General features: G+C 41.6%; 1 protein-coding gene and 1 long non-coding RNA gene across 4 annotated transcripts in view; both read left to right on the forward strand.

The window, feature by feature from the left end:
- Nucleotides 1-22,817, forward strand: part of ADAMTS18 (ADAM metallopeptidase with thrombospondin type 1 motif 18) — a 101,325-nt gene that overhangs the window by 20,060 nt on the left and 58,448 nt on the right. For 2 of the 3 annotated variants that reach the window (XM_053399600.1, XM_053399601.1), the window contains exon 4: nucleotides 17,576-17,852. The exons of the other annotated variant lie outside the window; for it this stretch is intronic. In XM_053399600.1, coding sequence (XP_053255575.1) covers nucleotides 17,576-17,852 — 277 coding nt within the window. The remainder of the gene's footprint in view (nucleotides 1-17,575; nucleotides 17,853-22,817) is intronic. 3 annotated transcript variants of the gene reach the window in all.
- On the forward strand, nucleotides 914-4,301 carry LOC128419184 (uncharacterized). The gene is made up of 2 exons (XR_008331815.1): nucleotides 914-3,362; nucleotides 3,744-4,301. It is a non-coding gene; the product is annotated as an uncharacterized LOC128419184 (long non-coding RNA).

Raw genomic sequence — 22,817 nt, forward strand, 5'->3', positions numbered from 1 at the left:
CATTGATAATATAATACACAAGATATTATGCAACTATCTATCTGATTGATTGATTTTTTTTGTTCCCTTTTTACACACCTCTTTTAAGAGTCAACATATACCAGAAATGGATATTATTTCCCCTGGAGATATTATATTTGCAATTAGGGTAGAAAGTTGTCCTAATTTGTATAGATACTCTGTCAATTATAAGCAAACACCACACTTTGTCAAGCCACCCCTTCATAGACTGTCCCTGGGGGCATTTCCACTCTGAAGCCAGGTGAAATTTGGCTGCTGTTAACAAAAGGCTTATTCATTCATATTGTGTACTTGGAATAGCTTGCTCAGGGTGGATATAGAGATATGTGTGTGAAGAGGAAGCCCACCAACAAAAGAAAAAGAATATTGACTCAGTTGAGAAGTCGCTAAGTAGCCTAAAGCTAGCTACTGTCCCACAGTCTCCCACTTGTAATAAGAGGATAATATACATTACAGATCTTCTGAACAGAACTGTTATAGTGATGATTGAGATAATGAATGTGGGGTGCTTTGAACACTCTCCAGCAAGGACAGGAAACCTACGACCCTCCAGATGTTGTTAGGCTCCCATCAGCCCCAGCCAGCATAGCCAATGGTCGGGGTGATGGGATTTGTATTCCAGCAACATCTGGAGTACGTAGGTTCCTCACTTCTAAAGCATTGTGCTAATGCAGAAAATATTATTAAACCCACCATTAAGCCTCTTCTCGTGTCACTGATTTGCTGGTGGTCCCAAGGACCATCGTTTGAGAACATGCTGTTCTAGGTAGTAAAAGTTGGAAACCCTCCACTTGGCAAAGGTTTGCATCAAGAAATGGTACTCGCAAGCTTGAAACAAAAATTAATCTAATACATGTCTGCCATATGGTAAGAAAATGTTCAGAAATCTCTCCCCCCTCCTCTGTCTACCCAGCCCCAGACTTGTTTATAAACATCTGAAAAGAAAACAAAGTGGGGAAGGAGGGAAGGAGTATAGCTTCATGTAGCTTCTCTCATGTCACCCATTCCTCTCATCTTGGAATTTCTGTAGGGCAGCATGTGACTGATCATCTTCATGTATGAAAATAAGCAAATAGATGCTCCCGCATGGTTTAGGGCATATACAGCCATCCCAAGCAAACTGCAAAGGCATAGCATGTAACTGCTTTGTATGGGGTAGGGAAGTGCATAATGTTGCTGTGCTAAATGGAACATTTAAAAAATAATAATAATCTTGGGTTGTAATCCCCAAACAGGTTGTGCTGGAATGATACTAAGGCTCTTTAAGGATCTGCCTCCACATTTCCTTTCTGCACCAAAAACGTGAGGCATATAGCTGGCAGTGTCTTAGAGCACGTACAGAATGTGCCGATGTGGTGTAGAGCCAGTGTGGTGTATTGGTTAAGAGCGGTAGATTCGTAATCTGGTGAACTGGGTTCGATTCCCCACTCCTCCACCTGCAGCTGCTGGGTGACCTTGGGCCAGGCACACTTCTCTGAAGTCTCTCAGCCCCACTCACCTCACAGAGTGTTTGTTGTGGGGAAAGAAGGGAAAGGAGATTGTGAGCCGCTTTGAGACTCCTTAGGGTAGTGATAAAGCAGGATATCAAATCCAAACTCCTTCTCCTCCGATACCACAGAGTGACTGTAGAAGATTCCCACCCACCTGGAATTGGGGAATGGGCTTTCAGAGGACAGGATGATGTTTCCAGGGATCTCTCTTCCTAGAAATTAAAGATTGCTAGTGAACACATTCCAGCCAGGCAAAAGCAGTTGAGAAGGGCTTGGAACAAGACTGGTGATGGATGTGGCCTGGGGAAAGTATTGAGGGCTGAATAGAGAGGCTTGGAGACCTAAAGTTCCCCACTGTATAATTCCAGAGCAAACTATTTGTTCGTCTTTCCTAGTCTTGCCTACTCTGAGCAGCAGTGGTTTCCCAGGATATCAGGTGGAAGTGTTTCCCATCAGCTACGTACTTCCTGAGCCTTGTAACTGGAGATACCAGAAATTGAAGATGGGATCTTCTGTGTACCAAACCACTATAAAATGGCTCTTCTTTTCATAGGTCCTTCATAATATTCAATGTGTTGGGGAGGTTTGTAAACTTGTGTCACTGTGTGCACTTGCATAGATTTCTAGTCACATTTGTTCCACAAATCCTGTGTTTGTATGCACAACTATAGTTTAGTTGAGTGCTATAAAGCCAGTTTTATGACACTGGGGTTTTGGCTCAAGAATGTGTCATTTTTAACAGACAGCACAATGATGATTCAGTTGTAGTTTAACAGGCATGCTTTGCACTCTGGGATCTGTTTGCTATTAAATCTGGAAGTTTGGGGATGTTTATCTGGTTTACTATATATCTAAGGTTACAGTTGTTATCTAGGTTTCTTATTGTTGCAGAACATCTTGAGGGAAAGAGCGAAGAGATGGGATCTTTAAACCTGTTGATCTTTAGCAGAAATACTTGCTGTTCTGGAATTCAGTTTTAACACAGCCTGAACTGTAGCCAAACAGGAATAAAATTTACTACTTTATCACCCTTTAATATCAGAATGGGATTCAGATGGGCCAAGAATGTTTCTTTATTGTATATGGGCAATTTCTGGAAAACAAAAAGGATGACATTTACTGTCCTTTCCCTGCTGATTCCCAAAGACAAGCCAAGTAAACTAGTATCATTCAGGGGAAAAATGATCACAGTGATCCTATGAACATTCCCATTGTGTTCAATACAAAAGGTACCTTTTGGGATTGTAAATGGAATAAATAAGGGAGAGTAGGCTGAGGAGCAATGTGAATACATGTAGGAAAATCATGATCAGCTTTAGACCTTCATGCATTTCTCTGCATATCTAAACAGCAATAGGGCAGAGGAAAGGTGTGCACTGGCCACAAGCTTTGGTTTGGACTAGGGAACATGGACAGATTCAATTTTGTTTGCATTTAAATGAGAAACTACCTAATTCTCACTTCTCAAACCAATAGGAGAACTGAAACACAGCTAGCCTTCAAAATTCACACTTCTCTGAATTTTGTGTTGCAGTCCTCTAACTCAACAGATGTATAAATTCGGGGAAAGTTTGCCATATATTGAATGTATAACATAAAAAAAAAATTTTATTAGTGAAAAATGCATGCAAAAATATGTTTAGAGGAACTGAATTAAAGACTGGAAGAAAGAGAAACAAAACAAAATTGATAGATTTCAGATCACAATTAGGCACTCAGCCTTCAGTGGCTGTCCAATTTGGTTCAGGTGGAAAACTGAATTGCTAAAACATATCTATCTCTCCCTGAAGCTTCTTTTAGACAATAAATGCATCTGTTCAAAACATTTCACTTGCCCCTCTACAAAGGTCTGTTCCACAGAAGGATGTGGTATCTTATGTTTTACCATATTTGGTGTGTTGGGTCTGTGGACTTTTATGCAAGAGATTTGAGTGGATTGAGGTGGTAGTGGTTCCCATTCAGTACTTAAGGTGTCTAGTCAGGATGAGGCCTAGGGCCAAACGTGACTCTCTAGGCCTTCAGAACTATCCACAGTCCTGCTTCGCATCCAAGCGTTTTGCCTGTCTGCAATGTGTCTTTGTACTTTAAGAATGCCTCTTGCTTATCTGCATGGAGGGTAGAGAAGGGTGAGGGTTAGAGTTAGAGTTCGATAGCATAGGAAGGGGTGTGTGAATGTGTGTAGAAGCTAGCCCACTGTAAAAAGTTAAAATTTACATTTGTTCTTCTGCCTAGTTTTGCCTCTGGCCTCACCTACTGCAGGCATGTTGTTCTCAGTGCATTGCAGTGAAATAAATGTGGGACTTGGACTGAAGAAGGTTCCCTATTTCCTATGCTTAGTGGTTCAGCTTTAGGCTCAGTTGGCATGTGAGCAAATGGAGACCAGATAGTGGATGAATGGAGAATGATTGTGGCAGATCATTTTGATAGATTTCTTTCGTGAGCTGTTAATCAGGATATCTCAACACTAGAAGTGGGGCAGGAAGTTCCATGGAGGGGGAGAAGATCTCACAGGAACCGGTGGTACATTCATTTTAGCAGCAGAGATTAAGTGCTAGCCATGGGATATGTGGCGAGGCAAGAACATCATGAGAACATCTGGCTAGCACTATTTTAATGTTCAGTGTCTTTTTGTGTTTTAATTTGTACATATTTGTGAAAGCATACAAAATGAATTATATTCCAATAAATCACTTTGCAAAAATGTGTATATAAGGCAAAATTGCATACAAAAACGTTTATATTAAGAGAAATTCACACTAAATTGTTGATGAATTTTAATGAGGACTTTTTTTTAATGCAAACTGATGTGGAAGTGTGGACAACTGAAGAGTAAAAAAAATGAGAACGTGAAAGAAACTGAAATTGCCACATTCTCCCATCCCTAGCTGATACTGACCAGTTTGAGCCCAATTTCTCCCCACCTGGTTTCACTTAAGATTAAAGTTTTAGAGAGTGGCTTCCTGGTATTTGAACTAACCTTACATTTATTTTGCAGAAAATAAATGATTTGTTGCTTTTTTATCATCATTCTCTACAGGGATGCATTTGTTTCTGTTCTCTTTATGACAACTCTTTCTGTATCACTCACCTATATTTTCAACATTTCATCATTGGTTCTTGTTGGTGCATGAGAAACAGTTCAAACATATGAGAAATACTGCACTGTCTTCCTTTCACAACAAAACAAGTGAAGCATTAGGGAATTCAGAGCATAATCCCATGGCTTCCTGTTTGCTTTGCAATGCATTTTGGAACTGTCATTACTAATAAAATATCTAGATTTTTATCCTGTGCTCACAGCAGCCTTGCTTAAACAGTTCCCCTTGACATAATTGTCAAACCTATCTTAGGCCTGTTTCTCACTGCGGACCAGAACTGTTTGGAAATGCTATTTTAAAAGGGTAACATATACTTTTGATTTAAAATGTAATAGAGCAGGGGTGAGGAATATGTGCCCCACCAGATATTACTGGTCTAGGAACATAGGAAGCTGCCTTATAATTAGTCAGACCATTGGTCCTTCTAGCTCAATATTGTTTACGCTGACTGGCAGTGGTTTTCCAGAGCTTCACACTGCTCTATCACTGCGCCACAGCCCTTCCCAATACAGCTTCCATCATCCCTGACCCTTGGCCATGCTGGTTGGCATTGATGGGATTTCAACACCATCTGGAAGGCAGCAGATCTTTCTATGAAGGACCATGAAAAAGGGACAAAAGGGGAGATTTAAGGGTGGATTTAATCATATTTGTAGCATTTACATAATGCTCTAGAGGCAGGGAACCTGTGAACTCTAGATGTTGCTAAAATGCAGCTACCATTGCATTGAACCATTGACCATGCTGGCTTGGGCTGTTGGGCTACAGTTCCCCACCCCAAAGTATGCAAAGTGTATGTGTAGCTGGCAAGCAAAGTCCTGCTTGCTACTTTCCTTGGAGTGTCCCTAACCCCAGCTTTAAAATTGGGGTTAAAGCTGATGCACATTGCAAAGAGGTGGGTCTGGGAATAGGGCAGTTTATATCTCTGCTCTCCCTTGCTACAGGCAGGCTTGCACACTTTGAAGGTACATGCAAATAAAAATCCATCTGGCATCCATTAGAGTGTGGTTTTGCACTGCATTTAACAAGGCATATCTTATGGCTTGTAGTCAGCAAATGCGGATTTAGGATGGAGTTTGGATGCAAGGAATTACAAAAAAGGAAGCAATGATTGCGAAAGATAAAGGGATGGAAGATGCTTCCACCACCTTCACAGTCGTGAGCAGGAAGTGCTTTGCATATGTTGAATTGCCCTGCCTGATGATGGCTTTGTGCTTGTGGTAAACATTTCTGCATCCTCCCATGGCACCCCCAAAATTGCTTGAAAGTTGAGTGACTAATGGAAATACTTTGAGATATGGAACAAATTGCTGCAGTTCACGAAGAGAGACTGATGAGAATCGAGTGTTTTTTCCTTGACGAATGGAAGCTCTCATACCTGGTGAGGCCTGTACTTCCCTACATGCAGATTTAATTTGAAGCCTTACCTTATTCCTGGCCACTGACTTTGCCTTGAGTCTTCACTGGTCCCACATGAGCAGCATGAGCAAGCACACTAGACAGGAAGTACAAATGTTTCCCCACAGGTCATAGCATTGGCTAAAGAGAGTACACTTCCCAGAAGACCCTGTAGTGTGATGCACAACAGGGTTTGGGAACCTGAAGCCCTCCAGATGTTTTTGGATGACAACTCTCATCACCCCACCCAACATTACCAGTGCTCAGGGATGATGGGAGCTGGAGTCCAGTAACATCTGTAGGGTACCTGTTTCCAGATCTATATGGTGTATGATGAAGGCAAATGAAAGATAGGGGAGCCCCTATGGTGTACAAAAGTCACACTATTTATTCAGCCCAATGAGTTTCAAATAAACCTTACTGGGGACACTGGGAAAATAAAGCAACACTATTCCCTGTGTGTCCCTCAGCAATGCATACAGGAAATTAGTCTTGCTATGTTTCCCAGGGCTTCTGATGATGATTACTCAAAATGATTTTGTTTGAATAAACAGTGTGTTTTTCCACAAACTGTCTACACAACAGAATACTACAGAACAGTATACAGCATACTATGGTGAGGCAGGAGATATGAAACTATCATAAGCAGGTCCCGTTTCAACAATTACTCCCTGCTTCATAAACCATGGTTTATGGTTAAACCATATTTCATGAACTGAGGATCAAGGCTGAGTGCTCCTACCTCATTCATCCCCTCATTCTACAGGCAATCCTCGTTTTGTGCAGGGGGTGCATTCTAGACCCCATTTTTGGCGGGACCCATATAAAGCATTCTGCCCTTTCCTTGACCTAAAGAAAGCCCAAGCTCTCAACAAAATAAGTCAACTAACCACAAAACAATTGTGCAGAGAGAATACCAGCAAGGGCTTAGGAGTATCTGCATGAGATTTCTCAAATAACTGAAAGATTAAATTACTGCTCTTCTGTGCAACTTGTCACTAAGAACAGTTTGTATATCTGAGGGCAAGAAAGTAGCCAATATAACACCAGATTTAGGAAAGGGTTGCTGGACATTTCAGGCCAGTTAGCTGTCCTCGGAAAGTTTTGTTAAAGATAAAATAATCAAGCACATCAAAGAACAAACCTTGCTGAAGTAGAGCGAACATGAAGCAGTGATGACTACCTACATGGGTTTCAGACAGGGGACAATTCCAGCACTGCTTGAAGATACCCGGACTGAACTTGAGACCTTCTGCATGTAAAGCAGTTGCTCTATCACTGAGCAATGGCCCTTCTCCAGTTGTGCCAAATTAAGGGTGGTGTGAGCTGTTCCTCCACACAGGACACTGAGCTGAGGGGGTGCAAAATTATGATGATCATAATGCCTATATTAAGCAGGTAACTGGCGTGTGTGTGCATGCCAAATGACCAAAGTCTGCCCCTCCCCCAAGCATGATGTTAAGAATAGCCATGTCCTTTTTTGCCTTCACTTTGAATTCTACTCTTTGAATCAGTTGACTGTATGTGTGGGGGAAAATGTTAAAGATTATGAAAGAAGAAACCACAGGATTACATATAAAGTGTAATTCCATCAGGCATTCATTGATGTAGGGAGCAGGGGAATAGGAAGCAAGGCATCACTTTATTTTATATTTCAGCATTTCATTTTACAGAGAAAGCCAAATAATTTAAGTACAGAGGGGAACATTTTAAGATTGAATGTAGAGTATTTTACTTTGTTCTTAAATTCTGTACTTTAAAGTATGGAACAATGCATGATTTCTTAAAAACCCAGCCCAGGAAATGGATTTAAATACTGCATCATTGCTACACAACGTTGGAAACGGATGTTTCGGGGATGTTTTTAAAAGATCCACTCAACTGCCAAAGCACAAAGGCACCATTCAGTGGAACCTCGTCTCTCTCTTTCTCTGTTCATATCTGAATAATTAGAAGGGAGACTAGTTTTCCTACCTTGTTTTTAACCATTGCTGAGCATTCAGAAATAGCGTTCATTCTTGTGGCACTAACTTGAACTGAGCGGTCTTCTAGCCAAAGAACAAAATGGTTGTTTAAAGGTTCAAGATCACTGAAGATCCTTTAATTTGTGGGGGAACTAAAATGCTATGTAGTTTAAGCCAGCTTAACATTTGAAGCTTAAAAATATAGAGTCTTCAAGAAAGCTATGTCATTATGCTGAATGCATCTACACACCCCTTTCATAGCAAAACTGAAGCCAGGCAGCTTGAAAGCATTCATCATTTAAAGTTTGTCGGGATTTTTGTTTTGTTTCTGCTCATCTTTTAGTCTTATTTTTAGCCCAAGTCCACTCCTCATCCTACAACACAAGTTGTTCAACACTTGTTACTTCATCTGACTATCTATCAATCATTTGGATCCTAAATTAACAAGGAATTTTTACTAGTTTTGTGACTTGAGTAATAAAATGTGTTGTTGTAACTAAAGTAAGTTAATGAAACATTTCCCCTCCTTTCCCCTGAAATGCCCTGAAAAGGCACTCTGGAGAGTATGGAACTCCCCTTGAACAATGTGAGGTGGAGTTCAGGAGGCTGTTAGGGCAGTGGGAATTACAATGTGTATCTGAAGAAGTGTGCATGCACACGAAAGCTTATACCAGAACAAACTTAGTTGGTCTATAAGGTGCCACTGGACATTTTTTTTATTTTTTGTTTTAATGAGAATGAGAATCATCATTGGCAAGGTAGAAACCCACTTTGAATTTCTGCTTTGGATCTTGTGGTGCCTCTTCTTGGGCCTCATACTCAAACTGCCATTTCTTTCACCTTTTTCTAACTTGTTCTATCTTGAAGTTTAATGGTTTTTCTAGCTACTTTGTAGTCTCAGTAGCATCTATCAAAACTTGTTGAAAGTCCCATCACACAGCAGCCCACAAGGTAATTCTTGGTCACTTGCAATTGGTTTGTAGCTGAATTTAAATCAGCTTCCCTATTTTGTAGTAGCTTGTTTGTAAAATTAACTTCAAAAAAGGACATTGCACCATGTAAAAAGAGATACCACAAATTTGAATTTACAAATTGCATCAGTAAGGGCTTCAGCTTCAATTTGGGAAGTATTTCCAGATAAACTTTTAAGGCATGTGTCATCAAAGATCTCTATTAAAGCATCATATATATCTCAGTGGTTTCAAAGCACCGATCCAACTCTCCATCTTGTTTTGCTCAGTGGATTAACAGTTTTACCTAAGTCTGATACATGGCTAGTTAGAATTTGCTAATGCCAAGTCGATGCAGAGAAATAATTATAGATCAGTTGAACAAAACTGAAGAAACTAGTTGCTTCCAGGCAACACTTAGTGGCATTATTGACTACTAAATTTAAAGAGTGTGTATTTCAGGGCAAAAAAAGGACGTGTGTTTATGTCCAGGATTCTCTTTTATACTTAATTTTCTTTGCCTTTCATGTTATCATAACCTTGACCACACAGATACTCAATTCATAATCCTATTTGTTCAAGAGTTTCCATCATAAAGGCACTGTAGTGAAACAAATCCCAATAAATGTTCTCAGGTTCAGACATCTCATTATCTGATAGTTTGATTACATCAACATAACATTCATTTGCTCAATATGACTAACATCAGATATGCAGTCCGGAATAATTGAGTAGTATTTGGCTGAGTTTGCATGCGCTATTTTTTTCTGCTTTAGTATCTGCTAGAAGCTGTATAAGGTCACCCTGCACCCAGCTGATATCTGCCTTGCCTTGCCTTGCCTCGGCACAGAAATTTCTCCTTCCTGTGGTCATGGCTGACCATTTAATTTCCGCCTTCTTCTTGGCTGTGTCCACACAGCCAACCAGAGACAGTGATGGATGCTGAAGAGAGAGCCAATAAACAATGAGCAGCAGCAGCAAGGAGGGGCACCCAGGGGTGAACAGTTACCCCTCTGCAGTGGTATGGGTCATGACATGCATTCAACATCCAATGTTGCAGGGATCAAGTGTTGTCTGTGGAGGTGATACTTTGGCATGTTTGAATGCGCCAAGAGATATAAAATGCTACAGGTGAAACTTCCATATCAGCTCAGATTATGTCAGATGCAATCCTTTTCAATTGCGTCACTTTGCACGTTCAGCTGTGAGTCATCGAGTAATGAAGTGATATCTATTTCTATATCAGAGTGTGAACCACTTCTAGCAGATGCATCATTAAAAAGCTTAATGTTTTCTGTCTGGAGGCTGGGCTCAAAACCACGGCCACCACCAGATTTTTATTCTCTCTAACCAGATGCAATGCAAACCAGCTCTACCTCTCTTTTAAATCAGAACCAGTGAGGGCGGTGAAGGTCCTGTGTGAGTGTCTGGAGGCAGTTGGAGGATGGATGGCGGCTAACAGATTGAGGTTGAATCCTGACAAGACAGAAGTACTGTTTTTGGGGGACAGGAGGCGGGCAGGTGTGGAGGATTCCCTGGTCCTGAATGGGGTAACTGTGCCCCTGAAGGACCAGGTGCGCAGCCTGGGAGTCATTTTGGACTCACAGCTGTCCATGGAGGCACAGGTCAAATCTGTGTCCAGGGCAGCTGTTTACCAGCTCCATCTGGTACGTAGGCTGAGACCCTATCTGCCTGCGGACTGTCTCGCCAGAGTGGTGCATGCTCTGGTTATCTCCCTCTTGGACTACTGCAATGCACTCTACGTGGGGCTACCTTTGAAGGTGACTCAGAAACTACAACTAATCCAGAATGCGGCAGCTAGACTGGTGACTGGGGGCGGCCGCCGAGACCATATAACACCGGTCTTGAAAGACCTACATTGGCTCCCAGTACGTTTCCGAGCACAATTCAAAGTGTTGGTGCTGACCTTTAAAGCCCTAAACGGCCTCGGTCCAGTATACCTGAAGGAGCGTCTCCACCCCCATCATTCTGCCCGGACGCTGAGGTCCAGCGCCGAGGGCCTTCTGGCGGTTCCCTCATTGCGAGAAGCAAAGCTACAGGGAACCAGGCAGAGGGCCTTCTCGGTAGTGGCGCCCGCCCTGTGGAACGCCCTTCCAGCAGATGTCAAAGCGATAAACAACTACCTGACATTAAGAAGACATCTTAAGGCAGCCCTGTTCAGGGAAGTTTTTAACGTGTGATATTTTACTGTATTTTTGGTTTTTATGGAAGCCGCCCAGAGTGGCTGGGGAGGCCCAGCCAGATGGGCGGGGTATAAATAATAAATTATTATTATTATTATTATTATTATTATTATTATTATTATTATAAACCACCATGACATAATAGCGATACAGCTATTGTTCAATTACATTTGAAGTTTTCCAGCATAAAATCTAAAAGAAGGAAGAGGGGAAATGCAAGTTGTACTACGTAAATCAAGGATAGCACAGTGTGATCAGCTGTCAACCTGTTCCCTGCTGTCACCAGCACTGGCACTTCAGCAATAACAACCACACTAGACTGTGATTGTTATGGCTGAACCTATCTCTGGCCTTCTGGGTGCACAGATCTCATGGCTTGATAGTATATCACCAATCTATTTTTTTTGTAGTTGGCATGGGGCAAAGACTAGGTCACATTTTAAAGCTGTTGAAGTGGTGGCCTGCTGTTCTGTGCATACTTCCTAAACTTTAAAAAAATATTTTAAAAATACTGTAAGATACCATGTCACAAAACACACACATACTCTCTCTCTATCTCTCTCTCTCTCTCTCTCTCTCTCTCTCTCTCTTTCTGGAAATAAACTTTTCCAGTTTGTTTAAACATTCAGGCATTATGCAGATTTATTTTGATGATTCAGATATAATTTCTACTTACATTTAGTCTCAATTGGGCCTTTTTTTGGTACATCATTGCCATACATAAGAAGATAATGGCTTCTAATGAGAGATTGGAACTTGTTGCTGAGCCTCACCATTATTACCTGGTTTGTTATATGAATTGGTCCAGCTGTCCAGTGAGCAGATATATTACAATAGAATAGACTGTGTGGTGGAGGCACTTAGCCAACATCCAGGCAAGTAAACTGCTGCTAGTTTTTGAGGAGGAGACAGGCAAGGTGCAGGGAAGATGGTGCAGTACTGATAGACCAGAAGGAGTGCCAGATTGACTGTACTGGTTTCAAGGGCGCCAACCTAAATAAAATATTGGGTGGGGGCAAGTAAGCCCCACCTCGCATAATCAATCATGTGACGTGGTGCACACACACCATTCGAATGGCAATGCCCATCAACTTTGTGGGGGCCTGACCCCCTCAAATATTTTATGGGGGTACGAAGCGATCTTGGCCCCTCAGAGTTGGCTCCTATGAGTGGTTTGATTGTGCCACAGTGCCCTCTCCTTCCCCTCCTGGTAAGCAGTAACGACTCATTACACCATTCGCTACTAGTTATGGAATTATGGCAAGATTAATATATTATACTAGAATAAGGGAAGGAAGACAGGGCCAGAACAGATTTATGTATAGACAGAAATACAACACATCTCATTCTAATGGGGAAGACTTTGACCAGAGGATCTGAATACTTGCTCAGTCTGCTGTTGATAACCAAATTTAAGGCCCCTGATTTCTGTCCTTAGGGTTCTTTGTCTATAAATGGAGCTTGGACTGGGCAGCCCTACAAACAGAAGAAAGACTTCTGACAGCACTTGAAACAGAGAACTGTCCTCTGCAAAGGGGACACTAACCAAACAATACAAACAATTTGAGTGTTTCACTGTTTTCAGTTAAAGTCATAGGCCTCAGTCACAGCTGATGAAATATTTTAAAATATGGCAATGTGAAAAGATGCAATGAACTTACAAGCCAACTTATGACTTTTTCAAGTCATAAACCTTACCCATTTTCTCCCACAATGTTGTGCAAAGGGAAGCTTACCCCTCACAACTTTGAACTGGACTGTGGGGTTTAATTGGCTTAATCAACTGATTAATCAACTAAAGCTTTGATTAATCAATGGGGAACAAATTCAATCAGGGAGGAATAGTTAAATTGGCAAGGCTCCAATTAGGGATACATTCCTGTTTGTTTGTTTTTTGATGTAGTTTTGGCATGTTACAGTAATAGGAAATTAAAAAAAAACAACAAAATATGAATAACAACATGTAGCTAAAATTGTTCATTGAATTATTCTTACATTCTTTTCAGTATCTCAAAAAGGCACCCATTTCCAGCCTTCTGTAATATGCAGATTTATAATAAGGGATGGTGATCAATCATCTGAGCATTCTTTAATCAGCGGACAGTCCTAATAAGTTCCTTACACATCATTGGAATTCTCAGCCCACCAATGTGATGTCTGCAATGCAGTGCACATCACAAGCAGGTTCTTGAAAGGGAAACACAGACAATTCAAATCATATGGTTCAAATCATTTATGAAATGAATCCTCTAGGAATAATTTCAGATGTTGGAAACCTTTAGAATAGCAAAATAAAGAACAGATTTACTATGTTTTTCTGTCTCTCTCTTTCTCTTTCTCTTTCTCTCTCTGTAAAATCAGTTAGCAGATGCCCTGTTTCTGGTGCAGAATACCAGAAGACTATGAGGTTCCCTTCCCCCCTTTTGCCCAGAACTTCGTATGAATGGTGTCATTTCTTAATAAATGATGACATAAATCTTAAGGATTAAAATATCAGTTCTGTCCCCTGTAGGGATCTGCTTCTCCATGCCCTAGTGTGGCTTGCCAGTTTGAAGATTACCAGCACATTGAGCAAAGCAAGCAAATGAATTAAGCCCTTGCCAAAGATGAACTTCTTTTGTATTTTCATTGACAGCAAAGGTTTTACTCCAAAGAAGATGTTAGATGAGGCTGGGCAGGCTTAGTTAATTTCTTTTGAAAAGAGGAAGGAACAAATAGCTCCTGGTGAAGTCTCTTTTCTTATTTTCATAGTGTAATAAACTGCAGCCACAGCTGCATGGGGTTTGAAGAGGCCCCTGAGGAAAGTGTTCTCTGCTGGGCCTCCTGCTCTGTCATTGGCTTTTCATAGGGGCTGCTATGACAGTGATCCAGGGAGCATCAAGCAGCCCTTTACATTTACAGGTATGCCCTAGAATGACACAAGGTCAGAAGGCTAGAACTCTCATAATGCTAGAACTCAAGGCCATCCAATAAAGCTGAATGTTGGCAGAATCAGACTGAAAGAAAGTACTTCTTTACACAGTACATTCATGAAATGATGAGATTTTCTCCCTGAAGTGGTAGCGATGACCACCACTTTGTATGGCTTTAAAAGGGGATTAGACAAATCCATGTAAGGTAGGAATATCAGAGGCTACTTGCCATGATGGCTATGTTCTGCTTCCACTAAGAGACAAGATAATAATAACTATTATTATTTATACACCTGCCCATCTGGCTGGTTTCCCCAGCCACTCTGGGCAGCTCACAGCATATATCAGAACATACTAAAACATCAAACATTTAAAACTGCCTGATACAGGGCTGCCATCAGATGTCTTCTAAAAGTCAGGTAGTTGTTTGTTTCCTTGGCATCTGAAGGGAGGGGGTTCCACAGGGAGGGCGCCACTACCGAGATGACCCTCTGCCTGGTTCCCTGTAACTTTGCTTCTCGCAGTGAGGGAACCTTGGAGGAGGACCTCAGCGTGCAGGCTGAATGATGGGGGAGGAGATGCTCCTTCAGGTATACTGGGCCAAGGCCATTTAGGGCTCTAAAGGTCAGCTCAGAAATGCACTGGGAGCCAATGAGGAACCTTTAGGACCAGTGTTATATGGTTCCGGAGGCCACTCCCAGGCACCAGTCTAGTTGCCACATTCTGGATTAGTTGTAGTTTCTGGGTAACCTTCAAAGGTAGCCCCACGTAGAGCGCATTGCAGTACTCCAAGCAGGCGATAACCAGAGCATGCACCACTCTGGTGAGACAGTCTGCAGGCAGGTAGGTACTCTGGTACTTCTTGGTGTGCCAGACCAATAAATATATAGAAAAATGGAAAGGGTAGGGGAGGCCATTGGAGCCCTTGCAGTTGCTCAAGGATACCAGGTGCTGATCGCAGCAATCATATCATGGCTCAGTGAAGTAATTTTTTTTAAAAAAAACCTTCTGGGTGACAGTGAAGGTCTATCCAGTCCAGCATCCTGTTTTACACAGTGGTCAGTGGCAGTGGCGTAGCGTGGGGGGTGCAGGGGGGCCCGGCCACACCGGGCACAACATCTGGGGGTTAGGGGGCGCAAATCCACGGGTTAGGGGGCGCAAATTACTTGCCTTGCCCCGGGTGCTGACAACCCACGCTACGCCACTGGTCAGTGGAATACTTTATGGAAACCTGCAGGCCAGCTGTGAAACTGTTGGCCAACTACAAGTGCATGATTTTCATATAAACATATAAAGCTGCCTTCCACCAAGTTTAGATAGCACTGGTTCACCTAGGACAGTATTTTGCTTTTGTTTTTTAAACTGGCAGCAGCTCTCTGTTAAAACAGCAACGACAAAAACTCCCGCTGCTTCATTTCCTTTAGCTGGAGATGCCTGGGACCATGTTCTTTCTCTCTGATCTGTGGCGCTGTGAATCTTTTCCAAACTAAGAATATGCTCATATTAAAACATACTCTGCATTCAGTGTGCTCCCACTGCTAGATGTTGAAGCCACAGTCACACATTAGCCACAGTCCATATCAGTCCTGCAGTTTCTTGACAAATGTTTGATGCATTTTTTCCCTCAAACCAGTTTCCATCTGACTAGAAAACTGGATGCAGAGTAGGCAGTAGTAGGGACATTTGAAGAAGCCATTGCACATGTAGAGATCATTGTGCACACACAGATAACAGCTTCATGGAAAGGAGTTCCATGGGAGTGGGGAAACCAATAATGTACATTGGAGGAAGACATCTCTGCCCCTTCTCAGATGTGAACACTGTGCAAATGAGGCTTGAAATGCAGATTGGGGATGGGGGATGACCTTGCTGTGTTTTAAGCTGCTAATGTGAAGATATCCTAATTTTCAACCAACAACATGAGATACAATCTGTGTAGTAAGAAAGATAATGACCCAGGGTATCCTATTTGTGTGGAAACATTTTAGGTCACCTCTAGACTGTCAGTACTTTGTGAAAGGGATTCAAGTGCATACTGGAAATTGAGGTTTATGCAATGAAAGTGGATTAAAGAGCTCAGTCACACCAGTGCAACAAATCCACTTACAAAACAACAACCTGCATTTTTGCAGTTAGGAAAGTCACAGAGTAATACATTGCAAAATGTGGGATGATCACTGATTAATGGGAAAACTTATAAACACTCCACAAACAAATTAGAGTGTGTGCTCATTGTTGTATAATCTCCCTGCAAACAAATCAGGACAAATGTGCAATAAAGATCAGACATAGTTTAATCCCCACATCAAGTAAATCAGGATGAATGCTCAATGAACAGGCCATCTGAAGGAGTTCTTAGGATGTCATCATATACCCAGTAACCCAGGAGGAATTTAGGGTGGCCACATATGTATAGTCAAAAAAGTGTTACTACGTTACCAAAAAGGTCAAAAGAGGACACGTATCTGCATGCTATTGTATTTCTACCACAGCATTGGACCTCATGGTATTTATTTGTGAAAAAAATCTATATACTGCTTTTAAATGTGAAATGGTCAGGGCAGCTCACAAAATACCATTAGAATACCATTACAACATTGTACCTTGCTTCTGAGTACACAGTCTTTGAGTAACCAAACTTATTTGCACATCTGGTTTTGATGAATCTGTTACACATATACTACAGAAGCTGACAAGTGGTTAACAAGGTTTGCAGCAGCACAGACCTCAATAAAGTCCATGTTGGCCCTTTAAACTAGAGCTGGATATATTAAGAACAATAATAAGGGAATGGGTTGCTTTTTTGCATTTTCATTCCTAATTCGGGTGTGTGTGAAGGAGAGTGCACAACTTTGTGATTCACAAAGCTTTGCCAGCTTTCTGACTTGTGCACAGTTCTGTCGATATTTTAAATACTTTAATAACTAAGAAGTGAGACATCAATAGGACTAGCAGATATTTACAAAGAGATTTGTAAATGTTCACATGCCTAGCTGCCTGCAGTTCCTTAAGAGACATGGCCGAATCTATCAATTTTGGTTTCTCTCAGTTTCTCAAATTTGCAATCTTAAATTTGATCCTCCATATTTCCACATCAGTTTGTGTGTTTTTAATTGCGAAAACAGTAATACTTTCTCCCAAAGAATTCTGTGAGCTGTGGTTTTTAAGGGTGTTGAGGGTTGTTAGGAAACCCCCTATTTCCTGCCCAGAGCTACAATTCTTAGAGTGGTTTAATAATCAGCCCATCATCACAGGGAACCCTGGAAATGGTAGCTCTGGGAGGGGGATACGGATCTCAGCACACTTAACAAACCATGGTTCCCAGAATCCTTTGGGGGGAAGCCATGATTGTTTAAGGATCTATCATAGTGCTTTCAATGTGTGGTGTGAATGTGACCATAGTGTGATCAAATCTCATACAAGGCAACGGAGCAGGTTGGTGACCTGCTCTTAAGATTCCTTGTGGCTGCATTTGAGAAACTCTTTGCCTAGTGAACCTAAGTATAACCTTATCTTTTCTTTATATTTATCTCTTTAGTCAGGTTTGATAAGGACACGGGAGAATGACTTCCTTATATCTCCATTACCTCAACACCTAGCACAGGAACACCACTATACGCCACCTGCCGGACACCACCCTCATGTATTGTACAAACGGACCGCTGAAGAGAAGGTGCACAAAGTAGATTCCAATCCCCATCACTTCCCCCCTGGCCATCACAGAAATCACACTGCCCACAAGTCTCACGTCCAAGCTCACGGTTACCACCACGGAAGGTTTCAAAAGCAGCATTTTTGTGGACGTCGCAAGAAATGTATGTAAGGAAACTTTCTATCTCTTTTCTTGACGTAGTAGTTCTTAGATTATGAGGTGTTTGTTTTTTTGCAGTGGTCTGCAGGCATTGCTTTGGTGATTGCTGCATTTTTTTTAAAAAAATGTCCAAATAAAAGAGAAGGAGCAGTGCCTCCCCCAATCTGTACCATACATTTAAAGCCTTATCGTACCATTGTAAACAGTCCCCCCCCAAGAATCCTGTGTACTGTAGTCTGAAGTGTGTTAAGGGTGCTGAGTATTGTTAGGAGACCACCATTTCCCTTCCCAGAACTACAGTTTCTAGAGTTCCTGGGGAAGAGGAATTGATTGTTAAATTGCATGTAGAATTGGAGTGGAATTGTGGCTGGTCTGATGGGAATTACAGTCCAAAACATCTGGAAGGCACCAGGCTGGCAAAGACTGGCCTGCATACATAGCTTCCCAAATCCATAACTCTGGATAAACAGAGGCTCTGGGCATGTTGGCCTTAAGCATCTGGAGTTCAAGGGGCAAGACACAACCACAAATTCATTTCTCCTAGATTGATCCATGATTAGGACTGCTTTGGATAGCTTGTTTGCTTGCTTATCCCCATTATGAACACCAAACCTGGATGTATTTGGCAATCTTATTAGGAAGCAAACCTGAGTTACAATGGGAATTGATTGCTGCAGCTTCATCTGAGATTCCTTGTTTTTTCTGGATGTTAGTGTTCCCCATTAGAGTCCTAGTTATTTATTTGTGTGGTTTTCATTTGCTTCAGTTTGAAAGATGACTTTGTTGTAGTTTTTAAAAAGACTGTTTAGTTAAACCCATACTTGTAATAGATCAGCTTTAAAAAATAATAATGGGAAAAAGAAAACTTTAGCACAGTGCAGCATTTACGGCATATGTGTAACATTTGCCCCTTTTAACTTTCTTTAATAATTGCACTCAACATGCAGCTTGTATAGAATCAGCATTAGTCAGCATTCTTTTCAAGCCACTTATCCCAAGATACATAATTACAGAGCAAGGCATGCCAAGTGGATCGTGTTTAGCAAGTCACGCTTTAGTAAAATTCTTCCCCCATTTTTTAATAACCCTTTTCTTCTTCATAGTAACAGCAAAGACAAGACTAATCTCAGGACAAGGTGGCCTGAGAAACTACTGTCTGCATGCACTAAACATATATATTATGTGAAGACCATATAATCTCATATTCCCAGCTAAACAAATGAAGTCATGTGCTTTGTGGCTTGACTTCAAAAGGCAAGGGGACGGAAATTTACTCACACAACTGATCTTTCCCCATGTTCTTGCTGCTGTTGCTCCCTGAGCCCCACCCTTACCCCCCAAAGCCTCTGTGCAGGATTAGGGGAGGCAGTGGCAGCCTGAGGACCAGGCTATGGATCCCAGGACTGGGGTGCCTAAACAGCAGTGCTGCATCAATATCAGTCCTTTATCTTCCCTATCTTTCTAGATAGTCATGCTTGTTATGTTCATTTTTCGGAGTACTCTGTCTTTGGACCATGTGATTACCTCTGCCACTCTCACCACCTAGAAAGAGGAAGGGAACAAATGGATCCATTTTTTGGGGGGGGTGAGGAGAGAAAAGCGCCCCCATTTGTTCCTTTTCAGTCACTTGGTGAGTGAAGGAAAAACAAAGGAGACTGAGGTTGGTGATTATGCACAGGCAGGTGAACTGGATTGGTCTGGTGCAGTCGTACTGCACTAACCTCCTCATTGCCTGGCCCCTTCCTCTGCAGTAAACAGTAGTGACCCACATGCCACAAAGATAGTGTAATTGCTTCACGCCACCCAGCAACCTGCTTCTGGCTAGAGCCCAGTTCTCAAATAAGGTATGGCAAGATGAGGTGGGGGGGGGAGTATGACAAGATAGGGGAGTCATCATTAAATCTACAGACCACCCCCTGACTGCGTAACTTAGCTAAACCTTGCTTCCCCAAGTCAACTTCCAAAATAGTAGCTAGCGGGGTAGTCAAATATGGTGAATGTCATCTTTGCCTCTCCAACCCTTTCCTTCTGCAGCTGCAGAACAGTAGCTTGTTGGCACAGTCAAAAGATTTGGCCAGCTAGCTGCATTTGGAAAGAATTTTGACACAGTTGTGGCCTGTTTCCAAGGGGGAAGCCTATTGATTTGGAGGCTGCAGTTGGTAGTGGGTTGCCACTGGTGGATGAGTTCCAAAGGGAAAATTCCGAAGGAGAGTAAGTTTCTCCCTTGAAATATGGCAAGAGTGAGGGACCTCTGGCATGGACTATTGTTTGTGGATGTGTTTGTTCCTAGGTGAAAGGCTGAAGCAGCCTCTCTTCCCCCCTCTCTGTGATTGTCTCTCTCTGTGTTAGCCTGGTCTCCAACTGAAAAGTGACATGATTGATTGGCTGTACTCTTTATTGTACTTTTTTTGTATTAATATGTTGTTCACTGCACTGGAGGCCTTTGGACCAAAAAGTGGGATATAAATAAACCATAACATACCTTATGGTAGAGCTTTTCCCCCCAATGTGTCCATTTTCTCTATGCAGGTATTTTACATATTTGTGAGCACCGAAACATGTGGTTCCTACTTGCAGTTTGAATAGATAAGTATAGTCAAGCAGAAGCTTCATCTGGTAATACTGCTGATCTTTACAGTACCTGATTTGACCAGTCTTGTAACCCACTTCTTTGTCTAGCACAGAATGGCTTTATAATGCTCAAATGGCCCAAACATTCTCTTGCCACAGTTTTTTTGCAGTAGAATACCATATGCATGATCAAGTGAATGAAAAGCATATTTTGTAGGGTTGTGCACTGGATCCAGCTGACGCAGAATGCCAAAATCAAATTGGGCCAATTTGGGTCGATCTGGGCTTTGGTCAAATTGGATTGATATAACCCTTGATTGCTTCAGGTTGGGTCAGCTCACTTGGAACTATCCAGAGCTGTCAAAAGTTGGGGCTGTCAGGCAAAACAGATGGGAAGAGTAGCTGAAGCCCATTTGTATAAGCTGTATGTACATTACCATAAATTGCTCCTTTGTATCACTGTAGTACATGGAAGTTTCTACTCTAATCAAGACTGGTTCTATTCAGCAAGGCTCTGCGCAGACACAGTAAGAGAGATGGCAAAGAGCTTATAGATACATCGAATTCCAGGGTTTGAAGGAAGCAAAACCAAAGTTCATTAAGGGTGGCCATCTGTCTTAAGGCATGGTCCTAGTGGATTGTCTCAGATGACTCAAACAACAGAGAAACGCTATACAGAAGGGAAATAATAATGTTGTGGAAATAGAAAAAGCAGCTAAATGATGGGATGTCTGGATTTATAAAATAAGGTAGTATGATAGACACATATTTCTTAACTTAGCTGTAACAATAGTTATCTACCTATCCCTATAATAAAACATTGGGCACAGAAATACATTGTCTGGTGAGAGAAGCTATGAAAAGTTTAAGGTGTTGAGTAAAAGGCTTTGGGTTGCATCCAGCTAAGTTCTACTCAGACTTGACCCACCGAAATTATGTTCATTAATTTCAATGGGTCAACTTTGAGTTGAACTAACATTGGATACAATTCAATGTTTCCCATGCTGTAGATACAAATCCCATGGTTAGTTCTGAGTCATTTCACAAATTATGCAGAGGCAAGGGAGCTGCAGCCAATCAGGATTCCTAGTAAGTGCATTTGCACAGTAGCTGTCCAAGCAGACATGTACAGGCATTCATACTTAACATTTTTAGGTGTGCTGTTAAAATAAATAATGTCTACCAAGGGATAGAGGAGAAATTCATTTCATTTCACATTGAAAGTTGAACCTAATTTGTAGTTTCCAAAATAGTATGTGAACTACATAGCCACTTGTCAAAATTTACACTTCTCCAAATTTTGCAGTACAGTAGGCCAGCCAAGCAGTGTGTACAAAAATGCATATACTAGGGTAAAGTGTGCATAAAATGTCTGTATTAATAACATGCAAAATGCATAATATGAGGGGAAAGTGTTTTGTAAAAATGTATATTAGGGAAAATTGCACACAAGAGTGTTTATATTAGGAGAAATTTGTACTGCAACGCTGACACTTTTTCATGAGGATTTTAAAAATAAACAAATAGATCAGAAACAGATGTGAAAATGTGCAGGACTGAATTGAAGATTGGAAAAAAATGAGAAAGTAGGAGAAACTAAAACTGACTGATTCACCCATCCTCAGATGTATCCTTGACATATCATGAGTAAAGAGACCTAAGTGTAGGCTTCTGCAGCCCTTCAAAATCTCAGGTGCCTAGAAGTGCAAGTACTGTATGATAAAGACACAGAATCATAGAATCATAGAGTTGGAAGGGATCACAGGGTCATCTAGTCCAACCCCCTGCGATGCAGGAAACTTGAACCCACAACTGTGAGATTAAGAGTCTCATGCTTTACCAGCTAAGCTATCCAGTTCATCCACAAGCACATACAATTCATTATAGAAAGAATGGCTCATTGGTCATCCCACCTTCAACTCTCTTAAAAATGCATAGTTTCAACCCTCATTTAGAATCCTTTATTTGATGGAGGGGTTGAAACTTTGTCTGTTAGGATAAATTAGCATGAACTATACACATCTGTTTTCATTTGGTCCAGAAGGCATCATGCTTATGGTCAACAGGTTTCCTGCAACTTTATTCCAAAGCAGTAACCACAATATTGGTTGCTGTTGCAACAATCCTAGCACAGTTTGCTTTGTGCATGTGCTCTTGGGGCTGCTGCTGCTCTGAAGATTGGTGTACAATGCAGCCTGGGCTGTGTGGAATCATCAGTGGGCCACACACACAGTATAGCTTTTTGAATTGGTCCCTAGATATACAGGAGAATGTGTGTGTGCGTGCACATGCCCCATAGGGAGATAACAAATAATTAGGTAGAAATTAGAAATGTTTCCCATATCAGCATGTGAAACTCATTCTTTTCGAGATAGATTTTTTTCCTCTCTGTGACATG

This window comes from Podarcis raffonei, chromosome 8 (assembly GCF_027172205.1).
Source record: "Podarcis raffonei isolate rPodRaf1 chromosome 8, rPodRaf1.pri, whole genome shotgun sequence".
NCBI lineage: Eukaryota > Metazoa > Chordata > Lepidosauria > Squamata > Lacertidae > Podarcis > Podarcis raffonei.